At 39.8% G+C, this 19,481-nt stretch overlaps 1 protein-coding gene across 4 annotated transcripts in view; it reads left to right on the top strand.

Moving 5' to 3' along the window:
• Nucleotides 1-19,481, top strand: part of LOC108703378 (L-threonine ammonia-lyase) — a 57,311-nt gene that overhangs the window by 22,981 nt on the left and 14,849 nt on the right. For all 4 annotated transcript variants that reach the window (XM_041571163.1, XM_041571161.1, XM_041571162.1 and 1 more), the window contains 4 exons: nucleotides 469-544; nucleotides 2,629-2,754; nucleotides 16,252-16,419; nucleotides 18,818-18,875. In XM_041571163.1, the coding sequence (XP_041427097.1) occupies nucleotides 469-544; nucleotides 2,629-2,754; nucleotides 16,252-16,419; nucleotides 18,818-18,875 (428 nt within the window). The remainder of the gene's footprint in view (nucleotides 1-468; nucleotides 545-2,628; nucleotides 2,755-16,251; nucleotides 16,420-18,817; nucleotides 18,876-19,481) is intronic.

The following is a 19,481-nucleotide window of genomic DNA, read 5'->3' as shown; positions in this document are numbered from 1 at the left end:
AAATAACTGATTCGGTGTAGCTGATTTCACTGTTCCTCTCATCTGCTTGCTGAAGCTGCGAGCAGGACCTTTTCCAGCCCGCCAGTGAGAGTAATAAGAAAACTATCAGGAACTGCTGAGCTTGCCTGCATTCCAAAGGACAGGGAAGCAGAGCGGGGGTTATTTCATTTGTTTATTTATTGTTAACCCCACTCTGCCCTTCAGAATCCAGACAAGCGATCTGGCCGCCTGGGAAAAGTCCTGCTCGCAGCTTCATCAAGCAGAGGAGGAACTTCTGTTTGCTAGAAAAGAAGCAGATAGATTCCCCCCCATATAGGCATTTAGTATAATGTTGAAATGTTGAATGTTGAATATTCTTTCCAAACTAACACTATTTAATATACAGTATAAAACCTTGTATTTTAGAAAATGTAATTACATTTTATTCTAATCATTGCAGCCCTTTACCAATTGCAATCTATTTTTTAGAGCTTGGAGGACCATCCTTTGGTGCCAATACATTAAAACTAACCAAGAAGCTTATAGATAAGATGATCTCTGTGAGGTATGGTACATAGTTAAAGCATGTTTTATGGGAAATTTAAAATAATGTGCTCACTTGAGGTCATCCTTAAGGAAATATTTTGGAATAAATACATTTCAATAAAATACACTGCTACACTCTATTAGGCCCATTCAGGTACATTCTTCTTCTACTTGGTTCTGGCAGGGACACAATTAACACAGAAACCCCTAATATACCCATCACCGTTATCAGTTTCTTCAAAAAGTTTAAATAAATGCCATTTTCTATGCTGAAATACAGCTGTTTAACAGACCTTTTCTTTCTGCATCATTTGAAATCCTGGCAGGAAAGGAGGGACTAAAACACTGATGTTACAAATTGTAACAACTTCTCCACAGTTTACAGACAGCATGCAGGAACTACATAACCCACAATGTATTGCACTGTGATGTTCCTTTCTTTATTGAAATCACGTGTGCAAGGAATTGTGGGGCTTGGAGGATGCAGGCTAAGGACAGCTGGCTGCTGATACAAAGTAACAGTAGTCAGCCAGCTCAGCAAAGTAGTCAGCAGGAGAGCAGGGGGCTAGGCTTAGGGAACTGTCAGAACCCATTAAAAATCATGAAAAGTCTGCATATTATTTAACTGATGTATATTGCAAAGTTGCTTGAAATTGTGTTTACTTTTCAAAAAGCTTAAGTTATGTTTTTGTGGCGTTCGCCTTTAAGTAAGAAAAAAGGAGATGCCAGACAAAACAGGAATCCTTTTCAAAGTGAAATTTATTCTGCGCACAACATGTTTCAGGCATCACATGCCACTTTGCAGAGGATTCCTGTTTTGGCCAGTATCTCCTTTACATATATCTCTTAAGACAACAACCTTGTTGATTGTGGCATAAAGTTTCTTTTAATTCATTAGCACATATATATGTGTTTTTCTTCCAAAGTTTTTTTTTAAATAGGATTTTTAGGGTAAGGCCAGACGAGGAGATTTTGTCGCCTGGCGACTTATCGCCACGTCTTTTGCGCGACTATCTCCCCGAACTGCCTCAGCGGTTTTTCTTCATAGGCTACAGCGCAAAATCGCCTGCGCTAATGCACACGCGGCGATGCATTTTCAATAGTCGCCCAAAGTGCCACTTGAGACAAACTCATACAGCCCAGTAAATATCTGCTCATACATTGCCAGAAACATAAGGTTCCACACATGTACTCATGTAGTAGCCACAGAAACATACAGACCCACATGCATACTCATGCAGCCACAGATACACAGATATACTGCATCCACAGTCATGCAAATCTACAGTATATACATTTATTAACAAAACCATGAAAAATGAGTCCTTTATATCACTTTACCCAGCTCTTCACATTGTGCTAGTGATGCTTGTGTGCTTGTCCAAAAAGCCTTGCCCCCCTTCTAATAGATCTTGTGTTGATGTGTGGATGGCATTGAGCATTTCAGTTGAGGGCATTTGATTTCAGAATGGGTACCACAAACACTAAATGTGGTATATTTTTTATTAAAAAATCAGATGAATGGGGGAAGGTGCATCTGCTCTATGATTCACTGCTAAAATTAAGTTAGCCTACAGCATAGCCACACTTTAGTTTAGTTTTCAAACCAATATAATAGTCTGGCCTTCTGCAAACCCCCTAAGGATATACTATTACCTTAACACCAGCCATAGTGTCAGAGAAATTTATTTTATCATGAACACATAGGTCATATGGACAGATTTTAAGCATTGGAGACCACAAAGGCAATGCAAAGTCAGTCTCACGCATGTCAAAGTAGCACATACCACAGGGCAATGCACTGATGAATGACAGACAGAATATCAAAGGCTATTATGATACTAAACTCTATAGTTTGTATAGGTATGGGTATATATAATTTGTGTGAAAGTAGGGAGGGGTGTGTGTATGGATGCTGGGTTTTCATTTGGAGGGGTTGGACTTGATGTACTTTGTCTTTTTTCAACCCAATTTAACTATGTATGTAAGTATGTAAGTACTGTAAATGATAAGTTCCCTACGATAAAATACTTATCCTTAATTTGTGTTTTGCTTGAGGTCTCATTACATCTAACACAATTGCTGGCCCATGTTTGCTTGCAGGGAGGAGGATGTACTGCTTTCTATGCTGAGACTTCTGGAATGTGAGAGAGTCACAGCTGATGCTGAGGGCGCAATGGGACTTGCTGCTCTCATAGCAGATAAACTACTGGAACTGAAAGGGAAAAGGTATGTCATAGGGAGACATTTGGAGCTTATTATATTAATATGTTGGTGCTACCAACTGCTTAAGCATTGTAAAACACACCACATGCAGCACTTTTTGTAACCGCACCTACCTCAGAATATCATTCAACCTTGTATCTTGTGGTATATTTAATATGGTAGCTCAAAGGATGAAAAGGCGGCACTCCGGTTAGATAAAAAGGTGGTTTATTCCAACAGGTCACTGACCCACATCACCTGACGCGTTTCGGGAGTAACTCCCTCAATCATATATTAATATGTTGGTGCTACCAACTGCTTAAGCAGTGTAAAACACACCACATGCAGCACTTTTTGTAACTGCACCTACCTCAGAATATCATTGAACTTGTATCTTGTGGTATATTTAATATGGTATTAAATACAGGGCAGTGCTATGTTGACTTTACTCTACATATGTCATTTAATATCTCACCACATCTCCAACAGTAATGATGCTCTTCCATTTACAGTACCTAGCCATGCAGGTACATGTTTCCCTGTCAGTAGCATTTGCCGCACCAGCCCATTCTGAAACCAAGAGGTAGAGAAAAAGAACAATTAGGGGAATGTACATAATTGCTGGCACCAAAATGACATCCAGGTATGGTATCCCTTATCTGGAAACCCAATATCTGGAAATATCCCAATTACAGAAAGACCTTCTCCCATAGAGCCCATTTTGGCAAATAATTGTTTAAAATGATTTCCTCTTTCTCTGTTATAACAAAACAGTAAATTGTACTTGATTCTTACTAAGCATTCTCTGTAAAACAATAGAAACCATTACCTGTTGTGACAAAGAGCTCTGTCCCAGTAGGGTTGCTGTATATGGTGATAGGTATATATTACCCGGCCTGAGGTACTGTCTCCTTTAAATCTCCAGGGTAAGACAGGCTAGGACCCTGGAGCAGGGCTAAACCAGTACGCTGCCCAATTAGTCTGCAGGTGGAGCCTGGGGGTGGAGCTTTTTAAGGCAGCCTGGCTGTGCAGTATGGGGTGAACTGGGAGACAAAAAAGCTCTGAACAAACGCTGTGGTTTTCTTTGAACAAACCGTGAATGCTACTGCAACTCCAAAGAGGGGACTTTATTCAGTATTGTAATTACAGAAATTGGGGCGTTTCTTTCACCAGTGAGAATATTTCCTATAAAATGTCCTTTCTGGATATCAAATTCAGTGTTGATAGCAATACTATTATTACTGATTTATATCAGAAAACCAATTACACGTAACACTATGCTTCATGCAGATAGTTGTCACCCTAGTACTGTTTTACAGGCTATCACAGGGGGCAGTTTCTGCGTTTGCCCAGGATATGTACGACATGAGACTCATTCAATCAGTCAATTTCATTATGGGATTGTTTTGTGGAATGAGGATATGCATTTAGAGACTGCTTAAGATATGGCAATTGGGACTAATCTTGAGGTCCTTTTGAGTATTAGGACAAAGCAAGGTAGCAGAGATCATGTTGGACAACAGAGAAGTAATATCAATAGGGAATTATTACGACTTATTCGAGGGATAGTTCACATGTATGTAGAACTATCAGAACTACTGGAAAGCACTGAAACAGGATCACACTTTGAATCATGTGTTACTCCCACAACCAAATTTTGCTTATAAAAGAGGACGTAATTTGGGAACCATGCTGTTCACATCGCAGCACTTCGTCAGGCGAAAATTCGCTAGGACAACGCTAATTCACAAAAATGCTAAGTTGCGTCCAGGACGCCGAATGATGGCGAAGTTTCGCTAGCGTTAATTCGGCAAGCAAATCGAAGTTACGCAAGCGTTGGCTAATTTGCATACGGCAGGAAGTTAAATTTAAATGGACGTATATGTTGCAGGAAATACATTACATTACACATGCCCAGGGAACCTTAATAAAAGAAAATAGAGTTGTTATAATACCCTAGGTGAAGGTGGCGAAGGCAAGTCTGGTGCAAGAGGTAACGTTCAAGAGGTAACGTTCAGTAAAATCCGCATCTTAGTGAATTTGCGTAGTTACGTCCATTCACCAGAGTGAAAATTTGCCTGCCGTTAGAGTGCGAAGGAGAGCTAGAGTCTATTTCCTTCGCTAGCAAATTTACGCCAGCGCCCGTTAGTAAATCGGCGAAGTACCGTAATGACGCTGGCTTTAGTCACTTCGCCCTTTAGTAAATTTGCCCTTATAACGTGTCTAACTTCAGTATATAGGTAAGACTATAAGATCCATTAGGAAACATATATCGGAACATCTAAATTGTGTTTCTAGGCAGAAAATAATTTCTGCCATGGCTAAGCATTTGATTAAACATCATGAGGGCAAATCTAAATTCAATTATCCTTTAATTATATAATTTGTGAAGTTTGATGAATTTTGATTTTATCAAATTAACTAATTAACACAACATTATTTGGATTTATATAAATTAATTATTTATTCATCTATCTATTTATTCTTAATTACATTTACGGTTATGAATTGACATCATACTGCTTCTCGTTTCATTATCTTTCACTGATATTTGTTTATTTATTTATCTGAAAATATCAATCAATGTCAGTATGCTGCTAAGAACATGGATTAAATTACACCAATTTAAATTAATGCTTACGTATGTATTGTGACTTTTTGATCAGGTTTATCATTGGATTTTTATTGGTGTGGTTATATAAGCGTTTCACCTGCAGGGGGCGCTTAGGCTTCTGATGCAGTGACAATGAGTCACGAAATGTGTTAAGCTTGTTCCCCTGCCCGCTTCATTTGTTGCATTTTAAATAGTTTAATAAAGCTTTAATTGTTTTACTCAAGTTTGGTTTCATCGTGAATCGTGACCCAGTAAAGTGATCCTTATTGCAAAGTTTTGACATCAAGTGTCTGATTCCGCGGCCAGCGCTGAAGATTCCAATTCCAATTCCTCTGTAAGAACTGTTTTACCTGAGCCGTACCTGCTTTTATGAGCAATTCCCCACAAATGGTGTTTCGGATGCGGGCAACAGAGAGACAGTGGGGTTCATTTATAAACAGTGGGCAAATTTGAACATGGACAGTAACCAGTGGCAACCAATCAGATAATTGCTTTTAGTGTTCGACTTGCAACTGGTTGAAATAAGATAATCAATGATTGGTTGCTATGGTTTACTGCTCAGGTGCAAATTTGCCCAGTGTTTATAAATGAGCCCCAGTGAGCATAAAAGGACAGCAGTTGTTAAAAGGGCAGTGCTGTTTGCTACAGACTGTGGGAGTATAGTTCAACAGCATGGATGAACTGGTGTTGCAGTTTGCCCAAGTCAATGCTAGTCAGCAGGAGGTTAATGCTGCCCAGCAAGAGACTAATCATCTGCTCGCAGCTCAGCTGCCAAGCCTGACAGAGTTGGTACAGAGTTGGCTGCACGGGGCCAGGAGGTATTGCCTGTGGCCCCCAGCGTGGATGTTCCCATTAGGGCCAATCATTTTCTGCATAAGATGACTCCACATGACAACGTTGAGGCATTTCTGCATACCTTTGAAAGGATCGCTGAGAGGGAGGCTTGGCCCAAGTCCCAGTTGGCAAGCCTGGTGGCACCATTTCTGACTGGAGTCTTCCAAAAGGCATACTTTGGTTTTGCCAAAGACTACTACAGGTTAAAATCGGAGATACTTCAACGACTGGGTGTCATGTCAGCCATGCAAGCTCAAGGGTGCACAAGTAGTCCTACCAGCAGGAGAGGTCCCTCCGTGCCCAGATGTATGACTTAATTCATCAGAATCCCTGTCAGCTCCTCAAATAGTGGAAAGAGTCATTATGGATGGTTTCTGAGAGCTTTTCCGACAACCTTGTGGAGATGGGTGAGTCATGTAGATTCTCAGTCAGCCGGTCACCTAGTGGAAATGGTGGAACACCATATTGCCACTGAGGACAGCTTAGTGTCGCCTCCACCATAGCACAAGCCAGCCACAAAACATCCTTCCGCAAGGTCCTTAGAAAAAGCCAGCGAGTTGTTGCCTCGGGACACAGGGGCTGACCAAAAGGCTGTAGAATGGCCTAAAGAAGCTGACAAAACCCAGCTGTCTCCTCCAACAAAGGGTCGATGCTGGTGGTATAATGAGTGGGTACATGTTGCTGCCAGATGCCCACTACCTGTTGAGCCCATGGATTGTAACTCTGCTCAGCAGGTGTCATTGTTTGCTCACCCTGTGTGCACCATTGACACTGAATTGCATATGGCAAATCTGTTCAAGCTCTGTTGGATTCCGGGAGCTTAGTGACGTTGGTGCATGCCAGTCTGGTGAGACCAGACCAAATTAATGACTGTAGTCTTGTATAGTTCTGTAGTCATGGAGACTCTAAATGTTATCTCACTGCTATAGTGACATTTGAAACGGTTACTGTGCAGGGTCTGAGAAAATGTTAAGGATGGGCCACCATCAGGGGGGCAGGGGGGAATGTTGTCCCGGGCCTGGAGGGTTTTAGGTCTTAAGCGGGCCCGGCTGTGCTGCACTTATTTAATTATCTGGGCCCCCCTGCTGTCACAGATCTGCCGACTTCGGAAAGGAGGGCAGGAGCACAGATGACTGCATTTTGTCCATTCTCTTCCCTGATTGGTCACAAAAGTTTAAGTCCCGGTTGAGCTGCTCAGGGATTGGATAGCTTTTCCCTCCAGCTCATCCAATCCCCATGCCGCTTGAACGGAACTTAAAATAATGTGACTGTGAATAAGGAAAGAGATTGCTGTTACTAGACAGAAGATGCAGCCACTTGTGCTCCCCACTCCCTTCTGAAATTGGCAGCTCATTGACAGCAGGGGTGCAACATGGCAGGGCCCCCCTAAATTGAATCCAGTGGTCCCTGTTATTGTATGGGGGGAACCCTGGCCACCAATTTTTTTTAAACTCCTGGGGGGGTTGGCCACAATTTTTTTAAACAAATGTGTGAGGGGGGCCCTAGCCACCAATGTTTTATAACATTTGGGGGGCCCTGGCCACCGGTTTTTTTCTTTAACGTGTGAGGGTCCTAGCCACCAATATTTTATAATGGGGGGCCCTGACCACAATTTTTTTAATTAACATTTTTTTTATGGGGGGCCCTGACCACCAATATTAATTTTATGGGGTGCCCTGACCACCAATGTTTTTATTTTTTTATTAATGTATGGGGGGCCCTGACCACCAATGCTCTTTTTTTTACGGTGGGGTGGGTGGACCAGTGGGTGGGGATTGTGTTGGGGTTGGTGCGGCCCAGGAAATTTTGTCGTATAGGGCTCCATGATTTCTGATGGCAGTCCTGGTTGTTGGTGCCCCAATACTATTGGTGAATGGTCTTGGACCTGGCCCACAATCTCCCCCTGGGTGGTCACCTACATAAGGAGAAAACCCAATAGCCAATTTTGCAAAGGTTTTATTGGCTCAATATTTTTTCTGATGTGATGGGGTATTGTGACTCTTGCAGAAAAAGATTTGAGGGGCACACACCTGGTTAATTACTTCGTTTGATTGGGTGCACCTCCCGTGGTGTCCTTCCACACCAGATTGCCAAAGCCAGAGAAGAGATGGGCAGCACTCCAGGATAGGATAAAAAAGCCTTTATTCACATACAGCAGGGCAGCATAGCAACGTTTCGAGCCTCGCACGGCTCTTTGTCAAGCTAGCATATCATTATACAAAGTCTCCTTTATATACACCAACATCATAGCACCCTCTAGGGGCTGCATCTAAGTATCAAAATTGTAGCACAATGTTTCACTTATCTGACAATACGTCAATTAGTAGTCCCATTTCAGTCAAAGACACACAATGTATCCTCAGATAAACTGTAGAAAAAGGAGAACATTAAAACCAGATTAAAAGAATTAATATAAATTATCTAAAAACAGGAGATAGATCATATTCCAGATTAAGTCCATTCGGTGCTAGGGTATCTAATTTCCTGATCCACCATGCCTCTTTATATAGCAATTTTTTGACCCTGTCACCTCCCCTTCTCAACTTCGGGACAGCATCCAAGATCTGAAATTTTAATTGTGATATCGTATGTCCCAATTCTATAAAGTGTTTGGCGACCGGCTGATCCACTCTTTTACATTTTATAGTTGATTTGTGTTCTCTAATCCTATCTCTGGCCATGCGTGAGGTTTGACCCACATAAGCTAAGCCACAAGGGCACTTTATTGCATAAACCACAAATGTGGTAGTACAGGAATAATGGCCAGAGATAGGAATAGGGATACCACTTCTAGGGTGGTGAATCACCTCTCCCTTTTGTATATTGCTACAGCAATTGCATGAGCAACAGGCAAATGTGCCCTTCTTAACCGGACGTAGTACCGTCTGTCTACTCTCTTTCCCTGAGCCCAAATCTGACTTCACCAACATGGAGCCTATAGTACGGGCCCTTTTATAAGACATAACAGGTGGATTCTGGAAAGCAGGGACGCCCCCCAGATTAGTTTTTAAAATACCCCAATGTTTTCTAATAATTTTCCCTATATTATCACTCAACGTGTTATAAGTTGAAATAAATGGTATTCTGGCATGATTTTCTCTCTCTCTTTTTCTTAACAGCTGTTCCCTATCAACATTCTCGACTTTCCCTCTTTGTCCATCCACCACCATCCTAGGATAATGTCTAGAAAGAAATTTCTCAGACATTTCATCCATCCTTACTTTTGACAGTTTCTCATCCGAGACTATCCGTTTCACTCGTGTGAACTGTGACTTAGGAAGTGATTTTTTGATCTGTGGTGGATGGAAAGAAGAGAAATGAAGCAGAGTATTCTTATCTGTTTCTTTGGTGAATAAATCAGTATGGAGTATGTTATCACACATGTATACTCTGGTATCAAGGAAAGCAATCTCCTGTGAATTTACATGGACAGTAAACTTGATATGTGAGCATGCTGAGTTAATTTCCCTATGAAATTGTTCTAGGGACAAACGTGGCCCCTCCCATATTATGAATACATCATCTATATAGCGTAGCCATTTTATACAATGTTTTTTGAAAAGTTGATTCGTGTAGATGAATTTTTCTTCAAATTTACCCATAAATATATTCGCATATGAAGGAGCCACGTTTGATCCCATGGCCGTCCCTTTCAATTGCAAAAAGAATTCGTCTCTGAACAAAAAGTAATTCCATCTTAATACCATTTCCAGGCAACTTAAGGTGAATCTCTTTTGGGCTCCATCAAGGGTCTCATCTTGTTCCAAACAGATGTGAACCGCCTCCACACCCCCATCATGTGGGATGGAGGTGTAGAGGCTTTCCACATCCATTGTGGCTAGCCACACTTCCCTTTCAGGTAAAGAAATAGATGCCACTTTATTTAAAAAGTCACCTGTATCCTGGATATAGGAACACTGGGAGATAACATGTGGTCTGATAATGGTGTCCACAAATCTTGCTAAAGGGGTAAAAACTGAGTCGATCCCAGCCACTATTGGTCTTCCAGGTGGTTTTTTTACATTTTTATGGATTTTCGGCAGCATATAGAACACAGGGGTCACAGGGTTCCCCTGTGTCAAATATGCCGCCAATCCCTCATCAATGACATGTACATCTTTAGCATTTTGTAAAAGTGTCCCAATCTTTTTTTGTATGTCAGACAGTGGGTCCCCACTCAGTTTAATATACGTGGTATCATCAGATAGTAATCGTGTAATTTCTCCAATATAGTACTCAGTAGACATGATAACCACTGCACCCCCCTTATCAGCACTTTTAAAAACTAAATCCTTACGATTTGTAAGTTTGTTTAGTGCATCAAATTCATCTTTTGTCAGGTTAGGGGTCATTGTATGTATTTCCCCACGCCTATAGGCATTTTCTAATGATTTCATTTCAGTGGTTACCATGTGTACATACGTTTCAATTGGAGCATTTTTGTTGTCAGGCATAAAATTACTAAGTTTGGATAGGCCCAATGTTTTGGCATAAAAGGTCCCCATGGCCAGTTTTTCCTCATAAACATCAACATTAGCAAATTGTGCTTTTAACCTTAGGTTCCTAAAGAATCTAAATAACGCCAAGTCCAGTTCAAAAAAGTCCGGGCCAGTAACTAACGCAAAAGAGAAACCTTTACTGAGTACCTTAAGTTCCTCTCCCTCCAGCGTGACTTCGGTTGTATTTACCACCGTCGTGGGCGATGTTTCTTCCGCAGTTTGCTGTCTTTTGTGTTGTGCCCGCTTGCCTCCTCGCCGCTTGTTTCGCTTGTAGTGAGCGATGTCTGGGAGCTGGATAAAAAAGCCGTCGTTGGTGCGTTCGCAGAGGATCTCTTGGGCCTTGCGCCATCAGCCTCCATACGCTCACCTCCGCCATTTCTATTAATAATGCGGCCGCGGTTCCAGCCCACGTGTTGCCTCTGGTCTTTCATACTCCGCCATCTATACACCAGGCCTGTGCTGTAATCTTCAGCGTCGCGTCGGAACTTGTCCCGCTTCCGCACCTCCAGGGCCACACGGAACTTGTTGAGCGAGTCCTGCATTGTAAGCTGTCCCTCGGAAACTTCTTTCTCAGCACAATGGTTCCGCATCTCTGCTTCCTTCTTGGTGATATGCAGTGTCAGCGCTGGCGATTCCTTCTGGATCTTTTCCATCAGGGCCACCATTAAGTCAAGCGAACACTTGTTTAAAATGGATTCCCACTTTTTAGTAAACTCTTCATCATCCGCAAACAGCGTGGGTCTCAGATGAGAGCGCAGACCACGTGGGATCCGTTGCAATCGTACATATTCAGCCATGGTTCTTAAATGTAAGTCCCAAGCAATACTTTTTCTGTGTAGTTTCTCAATCTCTCGAAAATCACATAACACATCATGTTGGGAAAGAAACTCACTATTGCCTTTGACTGCAGTGGTTATACGTAAAACTTCTTCAGTAGTATATGCAAAGCTCATATTTCCACCGTGGTGCTCACCTCCAGAAGGAAAACAATTCCAGAAAAAGATTTGAGGGGCACACACCTGGTTAATTACTTCGTTTGATTGGGTGCACCTCCCGTGGTGTCCTTCCACACCAGATTGCCAAAGCCAGAGAAGAGATGGGCAGCACTCCAGGATAGGATAAAAAAGCCTTTATTCACATACAGCAGGGCAGCATAGCAACGTTTCGAGCCTCGCACGGCTCTTTGTCAAGCTAGCATATCATTATACAAAGTCTCCTTTATATACACCAACATCATAGCACCCTCTAGGGGCTGCATCTAAGTATCAAAATTGTAGCACAATGTTTCACTTATCTGACAATACGTCAATTAGTAGTCCCATTTCAGTCAAAGACACACAATGTATCCTCAGATAAACTGTAGAAAAAGGAGAACATTAAAACCAGATTAAAAGAATTAATTGTGACTCTTGTCCAGCATGCCTGCTGTCTGCCCCTGTACCTCACTTCCGAGGCCATCTAGTTCCATTGCCTATCATTGAGGTCCCGTTTGAAAGAATTGCAATGGACTTGGTAGGGCCACTGGTAAAGTCAGCCCTGGACCATCAGTATATTCTAGTGTTACCCAGTACCCTGAGGCGGTCCCTTTATGAAATACAGCCTGCAAAAATATTGCTAGAGAGCTGTTCTATATGTTTACCCACACTGGCATTCCTAAAGAAATCCTCACAGACCAGGGACCTATGTCTAGGGTTATGAAGGAATTGTATAAACTGATGGGTTGATAGAGCGCTTTAACAAAACCCTGACAAACATGTTAAAGAAGATATGGATGGGAGGGATTGGGACTGCCTCTTACCGTACCTATGTTTGCCATTAGAGAGGTGGCTCAGTAGTCCACGGGCTTTTCGCCCTTTGAGTTACTGTATGGTTATCACCCCAGAGGTCTCATCGATGTAGCAAAGGAGACCTGGGATCAAGAGATAACACCCCATAAGAGTGTAGTGGAACATATTACACTCATGCAAGATAGAATTGCTGTAGTCATGCCCATAGTCAGGGAACACATGCAGCAAGCAGAGGAGGCCCAAAGTCAGGTGTAAAACTGTTCAGCTAAGGTTTGAACGTTTTCCTGTATTCTGTAAAACTGTAAACCGATGAGGTTTTCGCTTATTGTTTACTGTTATAACACGGAACTTGTGCCTATTTAAGTTTGTCCGGTTTGAACAATAAACCCCAGGCAGGAGCCTGTCCATTTTGTTGCAAACCTAAGCCTCCTGTCTCCTCTGTAAGAACTGTTTTACCTGAGCCCTACCCTCTGTTATGAGCAATTGCCAACACAATGTGGCACATTTACTAAACTCGAGTGAAGGATTAGAATGAAAAAAACTTCGAATTTCAAAGGTTTTTTTTGGATACTTCGACCATCGAATAGGCTACTTCGACCTTCGACTACAACTTCGAATCGAACGATTCGAACTAAAAATCGTCTATTCGACCATTCGATGTACTGTCTCTTTAAAAAAAACTTTGACTACCTACTTCAACACTTTAAACCTACCGAGCATCAATGTTAGCCTATGGGGACCTTCCCCATAAGCTTTCTATGCTTTTTGTGATCGAAGGAAAATCCTTCGATCGATGGATTAAAATCCTTCGAATTGTTCGATCCTAAGGATTTAATTGAACGATTTTTCCTTTGAACGTTCGATGGAACGATTTTCCCTTTCTATCAAACTATTTGCGGTAAATCCTTAGATTTCGATATTCGATGGTCAAATATCGAGGGTTAATTAACCCTCGATATTCGACCCTTAGTAAATGTGCCCCTATGTATACCCTTTAAAAATTATTTGGCAGTTCACTGGTGTATAGTCAAAAAGGAATTATTTTCTAAAATACATCTTAATTGTGAGCATGTAGTTTTAACACTGAAAATAACTTAAAGGAACAGTAACACCAAAAAATTAAAGTGTCTTTAAGGAATGACAATATAATGTACAGTTGCCCTGTGCTGGTAAAACTGTGTTTGCTTTAGAAACACAATAATAGTTTATATAAACAAGCTGCTGTGTAGCCATGGTGGCAGCCATTCAAAGCTGAAAAAGGAGAAAAGGCACAGGATACACAGCAGATAACAGATAAACTCTGTAGCATACAAAGGGATTCTTCAGATCTTATGTGTTATCTACTGTGTATCCTGTGCTTAAATGGCTGTCCCCCATGGCTACACAGTAGCTTATTTATATAAACTACAGTTGTGTTTCTGAAGGAAACACAACCATTTTACCAGTAAAGGGCAACAATACATTATATTGTCATATCTTTAAAACACTTTTTGGGGATATAATAAAATCACAAAGAGCAAAACAATTTGCACAAACACCAATAAAAAATTAACAGTTCACAATGTAATATTCTTCCTTAATCTGTTATTGTATTGCATATTTTCAGTGCGTATTGGGAATTTTATTTGCGCATTGCCCACTTTTAGGAAGTGCTTAAAGGTGTTGCAATCTTTTGGAGCAAACATAACTTTTTTAGTAAGAAGTTCTATTACATTCACTTTGCACTGGTGCGAACTATAAAAAACCTTCTTCCACTGTTGGGAGAGGTCGCTAAACAATTTCCGAGTTCGGAAAAGCTATATTAAATTCGCACAATGGAAAAATTTTTGCACAAAGGCATAACTTTTCGCATTTCGAATATATTTTTCATTAACAATTTTTATTAATTCCCCCATTTGATTTTTGATGTTACTGTTCCTTTAAAACACTGAAAAAGATCTTTTTGAGTAAGTGTCTCACAATCTTTATGACCCCTGCTGTTTTACAAAAGACTTTAAACAGGATGGCTGCATTAGGATGAATGCATTGTGGAAGAGCATAGTAGCTATTTACTTTACTTTAACTATTTACTTTTAAAAAAAGAAAAATTAAACTTACACATTCATATCTCTGTTATATGAAATCTATGCAGGGCAAATGACAAAGTGTGCACTGTCATGAAATGGTTAAATACAGGAAATTGGCAAGTAATCAGCAAAAAGTTTGTCATTTTAGCATATCTGGTTCTAATAAAGAGAACACCAGAATGTGCAGCAAATTAAAAGACTAGTTCCACTGTAGGCAGCCATAAATCATTTCCTGTAACTCACATTGTTATTATACAATATAAGCCTGCAGTGCAATAGTATCCAGAACGCTTCATAAATAATGTTTCCATTGTATTTTGTAAAGAGGGCTAGTCACATTACAACACTGGAACGGCATGCACAGGATAAATACTAATACTTCTGGGTTCATGGTATCATTGCAAAACAATTTTATCTGAAAATGATGATATCAGCTTAGAATTCATTTGGAGGAGATTTCTGGCAAATAAATCCTGTTTTTGTAATAGGTTACACATTTTTTCTATGTCCATTATCTTAAATTGTCATTTGGTATTACTTTAACATTAAGTTCACAACAAAGAATTATACATCTAGGAGCACTGTTACAAATATAGGTTTAAAAAAAGCATAGAATACAGTTGAAGAATACAATTCACAATTTCCACTTTAATACCACAGCTCACACGTTAGATCACACATATTTAGAAAGGTTATTTTATATGAATGTGTTGCTGACTCTTAAAATGTGGAATGAAAGGGGTCCTACTGGAATTTTATTTTATACTGTATGTTATACAATTTTTTCACATCTACTTTAGTTTATCCATTTTATTTCAATGGCTTCTGCCTGATCTAGAGGAGTGTGGCTATTAAGCCTTATTATTGATGCCTAAACACATGGGTTAGCCGCTAGAGCAATAAGGAAAGTAAAATCACATCCCTTAATGCTCATTTAGAAAGCACTTTCATCTGGGTTCCCTGCCTATCATGAATACAGACAGCAGTGTATTCATGAGGGGAACTCAGATACTTGTGCTCCATTCTAGTATGGTGTCTTTTGAAGTACTATGCTAATTTCAACAATACTGCCCAGCTGGCTGTGTATGTATAATAGAATACCCAAAATTCCTATTGGATTACAGGTTATAGGCCAGATTCAGTTTAAAGAGAAAAAGGTATCTGATGGGTTATCAAGTGAAAACACGTTTGAAGTCTATGGGAAAAAACTGCAATAGAATTTAGAGAAAATATTTTTTTCTATTTGAATTTAATCTTTTCCATGAGTTTTCATGTGATAAGCCATGAGATACCTTTGAGAAAAAAAACTTTTCTCCTAATTCAGTTCTACTTATTTCCCATAGAGTTCAACAGGATTTTTGACGTGATAAACTGTGAGAGTTTTTCTGAACTGAATTGCATCTCAAATTCAATCTTGTCCATGACTTTTCATGTGATAAACCTAAAGGAAATCTCTTCTCTATAGAGGATTTACTGAATCAGTAAAAACAATTTTCCATGTTGTTACAAATTAGTTGTAACACAGATAACTATTAGATCAGACCAGATAGTAGAAAGAAAAAAACAGCTTTTACTGTTTGAAATGAAATAATGAGCAAAAACCCATCTGCTCTATGTATATTATGCCAACTTTTTAATATGCCTTATATTGTACATACATGGTACATTACTACTTCAAAACACATGTAATGTTTTATTCAGCTCTTCATTTTGTTTCTTAGAGTGGCTGTCGTTGTTTGCAGTGGAAACCTTCCTCTGCCATTATTCCGACACTGCATAGACAAAGCCCTGGTCCTGGACCGCAGAGTCTGCAAGTTCTCTGTTGTACTTTCAGACTTTCCTGGGGAAGTCACAAAGCTCCTTGAAGTTCTTAGTCGAGAAGAAGTCAGGTAACTGTCATTAACCCTTTTCAGACTTTTTACAGTTTATGAAACTAAAAGTTTGCATCATTATTTTTTGTGGAAAGAAAGACCTACCATTTACACATAATTGTAAGGCTAACTGTAACTTGTGATGTGCATTGTCTGGATTACCTTTTAGAGCCATTATCTGTGTGTAGATCATAAAATGTATGTTACAATATAGCATATTTAAATATATTTTATTGCACTATGGGTAAACAGACCTAATGTAAAGATCAAATGTTAGGTAACTATAAGCTCAGGTATTTATCCAATTTAAAACACTAATCTACTTTTACCAGAACTTTTAATAATTAATCATTAACTAATGAGTTATCTAGCAACTGAGGTTCTCCAAATTCACAGTGATTTGTGCAGGGTTTTAAAAAAAGTCGTTAACCCCTTTAAAAAATATTTAAAGATAATATTGCTAGTCCATTTGTCGTGCCACAATAGAAAGTATTTGGAAAACCTGTAGCCAGCTACAAGTAACAGATATATATATATATATATATATATATCTCCACATGTAGTGCTAGCCCAAGTAGGTTGGTTTTAGTGATACAATTACATAGTAACATAACATAGTAAGTTGGGTTGAAAAAAGACACGTCCATCATGTTCAACCTTTTAACTCTATATATATCTTGCCTAACTGCTAGCTGATCCAGAGGAAGGCAAAACCCACCATTTGAAGCCTCTCCAATTTGCCTCAGAGGGGGAAAATTCCTTCCTGACTTCAAAATGGCAGTCGGACTAGTCCCTGGATCAACTTGTACTATGAGCTATCTCCCATAGCCCTGTATTCCCTCACTTGCTAAAAAGCCATCCAACCCTTCTTAAAGCTATCTAATGTATCAGCCTGTACAGCTGATTCAGGGAGAGAATTCCACATCTTCACAGCTCTCATTGTAAAAAAAAACCCTTCCGAATATTTAGATGGAACCTACCTTCTTCTAATCGGAATGGATGACCTTGCATCAGCTGGAAAGACCTACTGGTAAATAAAGCATTAGAGCGATTATTATATGATCCCTTTATATATTTATACATAGTTATCATATCACCCCTTAAGCGCCTCTTTTCCAGTGTGAACAACCACAACTTGGCCAGTCTTTCCTCATAGCTAAGATTTTCCATACCTTTTACCAGCTTAGTTGCCCTTCTCTGTACCCTCTCCATTTCAATAATGTCATGTTTGAGCGCTGGAGACATAATAAATGAATAAATCCACCTGTGGAGACCAAAATGAATGGATAAATCCACCACGCTGTGGCTGCTAGTACATGTTGACAGCAACTCTTTCTCATAATGTTATCTTGAAGAAGAACTAAAACCCCCAAAACTTAAAATGCTATATGTTATGCAAGACTAATTTGAGCACATCCACCACTGCTCTCTAGCAGAGTATGCTTTCAATTGGTCTCAGATGGAGCCTTACATAGTAGGTGAAGAAAGGGGTTACTAAAGTTGTTTTCTAAAAACAATAGCTTTTTTGCTGGAGGAACCTTTACTTAGAACATAATATACTGGCTCCTCAATAGATACAGGTAACAATACATGCAGTATGTAATTACTCAGTACTACTAACATGCCAGGTGTTTTTGCCCAACTGCAGCATACTGACTTTCTATACTATTTCAAAGGAAATATTCACCACCATGCAGCTATCTAACAGATTCCAATCTCTAGCAGGTTATTGCTTAAGTGGCCCTAGAGATCCGCTTGTTTGTCATCAAACGAGCGGATCTCTGCCCGATATGCCCACATTGAAGTGGGCGATATCGGGCTGATCCGATTGTGGGACCTAGGGCCCAACGATTGGATCATAATGCAGGAGAACGGGCGGTCGGATTGCGGGACCACATACACGCAGAGATGCAGCCTTGATCTGACAGAATTTTTTAACCCGTCCAATCGAGATCTGACTGACTTTTAGCCAGATATCGATCAGGAAAGTCCGTCGGATACCTATAGGATACTAATCCCACACTCCTTGGTTGAGCAGAGATATGCTCACTTTAGCTATCCTTTACCTATCTTTCATTCCTTAATAGGGGGTAGTCCTTATTGAGGCACACTTCTTTATTAGGGAAATTCTTCTTTTTTGAACCTTCCTGTCTCATCCATGTCTTGACCTGGTATGCCTACCCTTTCATACACTAGGGAAAATCACCTGACACCCCTATGCCAACAGGGATTCTCCTATACTAAGTACTGGATTTATTGCAGTCTGGAGATGTAGCATCTATTAACAATCTATCATTTAAAATCATTTCCAGTAACTTAATATTTCTATTCCTGTTAGACCCTCTTACAACAGAGCTTCATGCAGTGGAGGTTACACTTTGTATGTTTTCTAATGATTATCAATCATGTATTTCAGGGTACTGGATATACAGAAAGAGAATATCTTCGTGAATACTGACCTTTTCACAATAGAGGTAGGAAATAAACCAGTGCTGACATTTCACTATATTTATATATCTGCAGTCTAAAGTCAAACATTTGTATGGTTGTGGTATAAAAGTCACATTTATATTAGCGTGTAAACAATAATGTTAGGATTAAGTGCTGATCATGTTGCTGTTGGCGTCTCACACAAGGAGATTGAAAATCCTTTATTATGTAAGAAATAAGACTGTGCCTTCTCAGTTTAGAAATATTAAGGGAGTGTTTTGTAGCTCTCATAGAATGATTTGACAGAAGTTGAGTCTGTTCCCATGTTTTGTATGGAGGACACATGATAACATCAGCAGAAAGGAATGAGTTTTCATGCCTACATATTCTCTTCTCAATAATTGTTACAAGCTGTTCAGAGCAGATGTTCAAGTTTTTAATGTTGTGAAACTGGTCATAGCAAAATGGCTAATTAAAGAAATATGTTGTTTTGTAATTTTATTTTACTTTTATTCATAACGTTCTTAATTTTGCTCTTAGAAAACATTCATAATGCATGCATAATGCACTAATTTATACACCATATACATATCCTTAATGGGGAGTAGCATCACCTGTTAAGTCTCCTTCCATATGAAAATCATTGAAAA

The sequence above is a fragment of the Xenopus laevis genome, chromosome 7S, assembly GCF_017654675.1.
Source record: "Xenopus laevis strain J_2021 chromosome 7S, Xenopus_laevis_v10.1, whole genome shotgun sequence".
NCBI classification, from domain to species: Eukaryota; Metazoa; Chordata; class Amphibia; order Anura; family Pipidae; genus Xenopus; species Xenopus laevis.
This window is presented reverse-complemented; position numbering and strand designations above follow the sequence as displayed.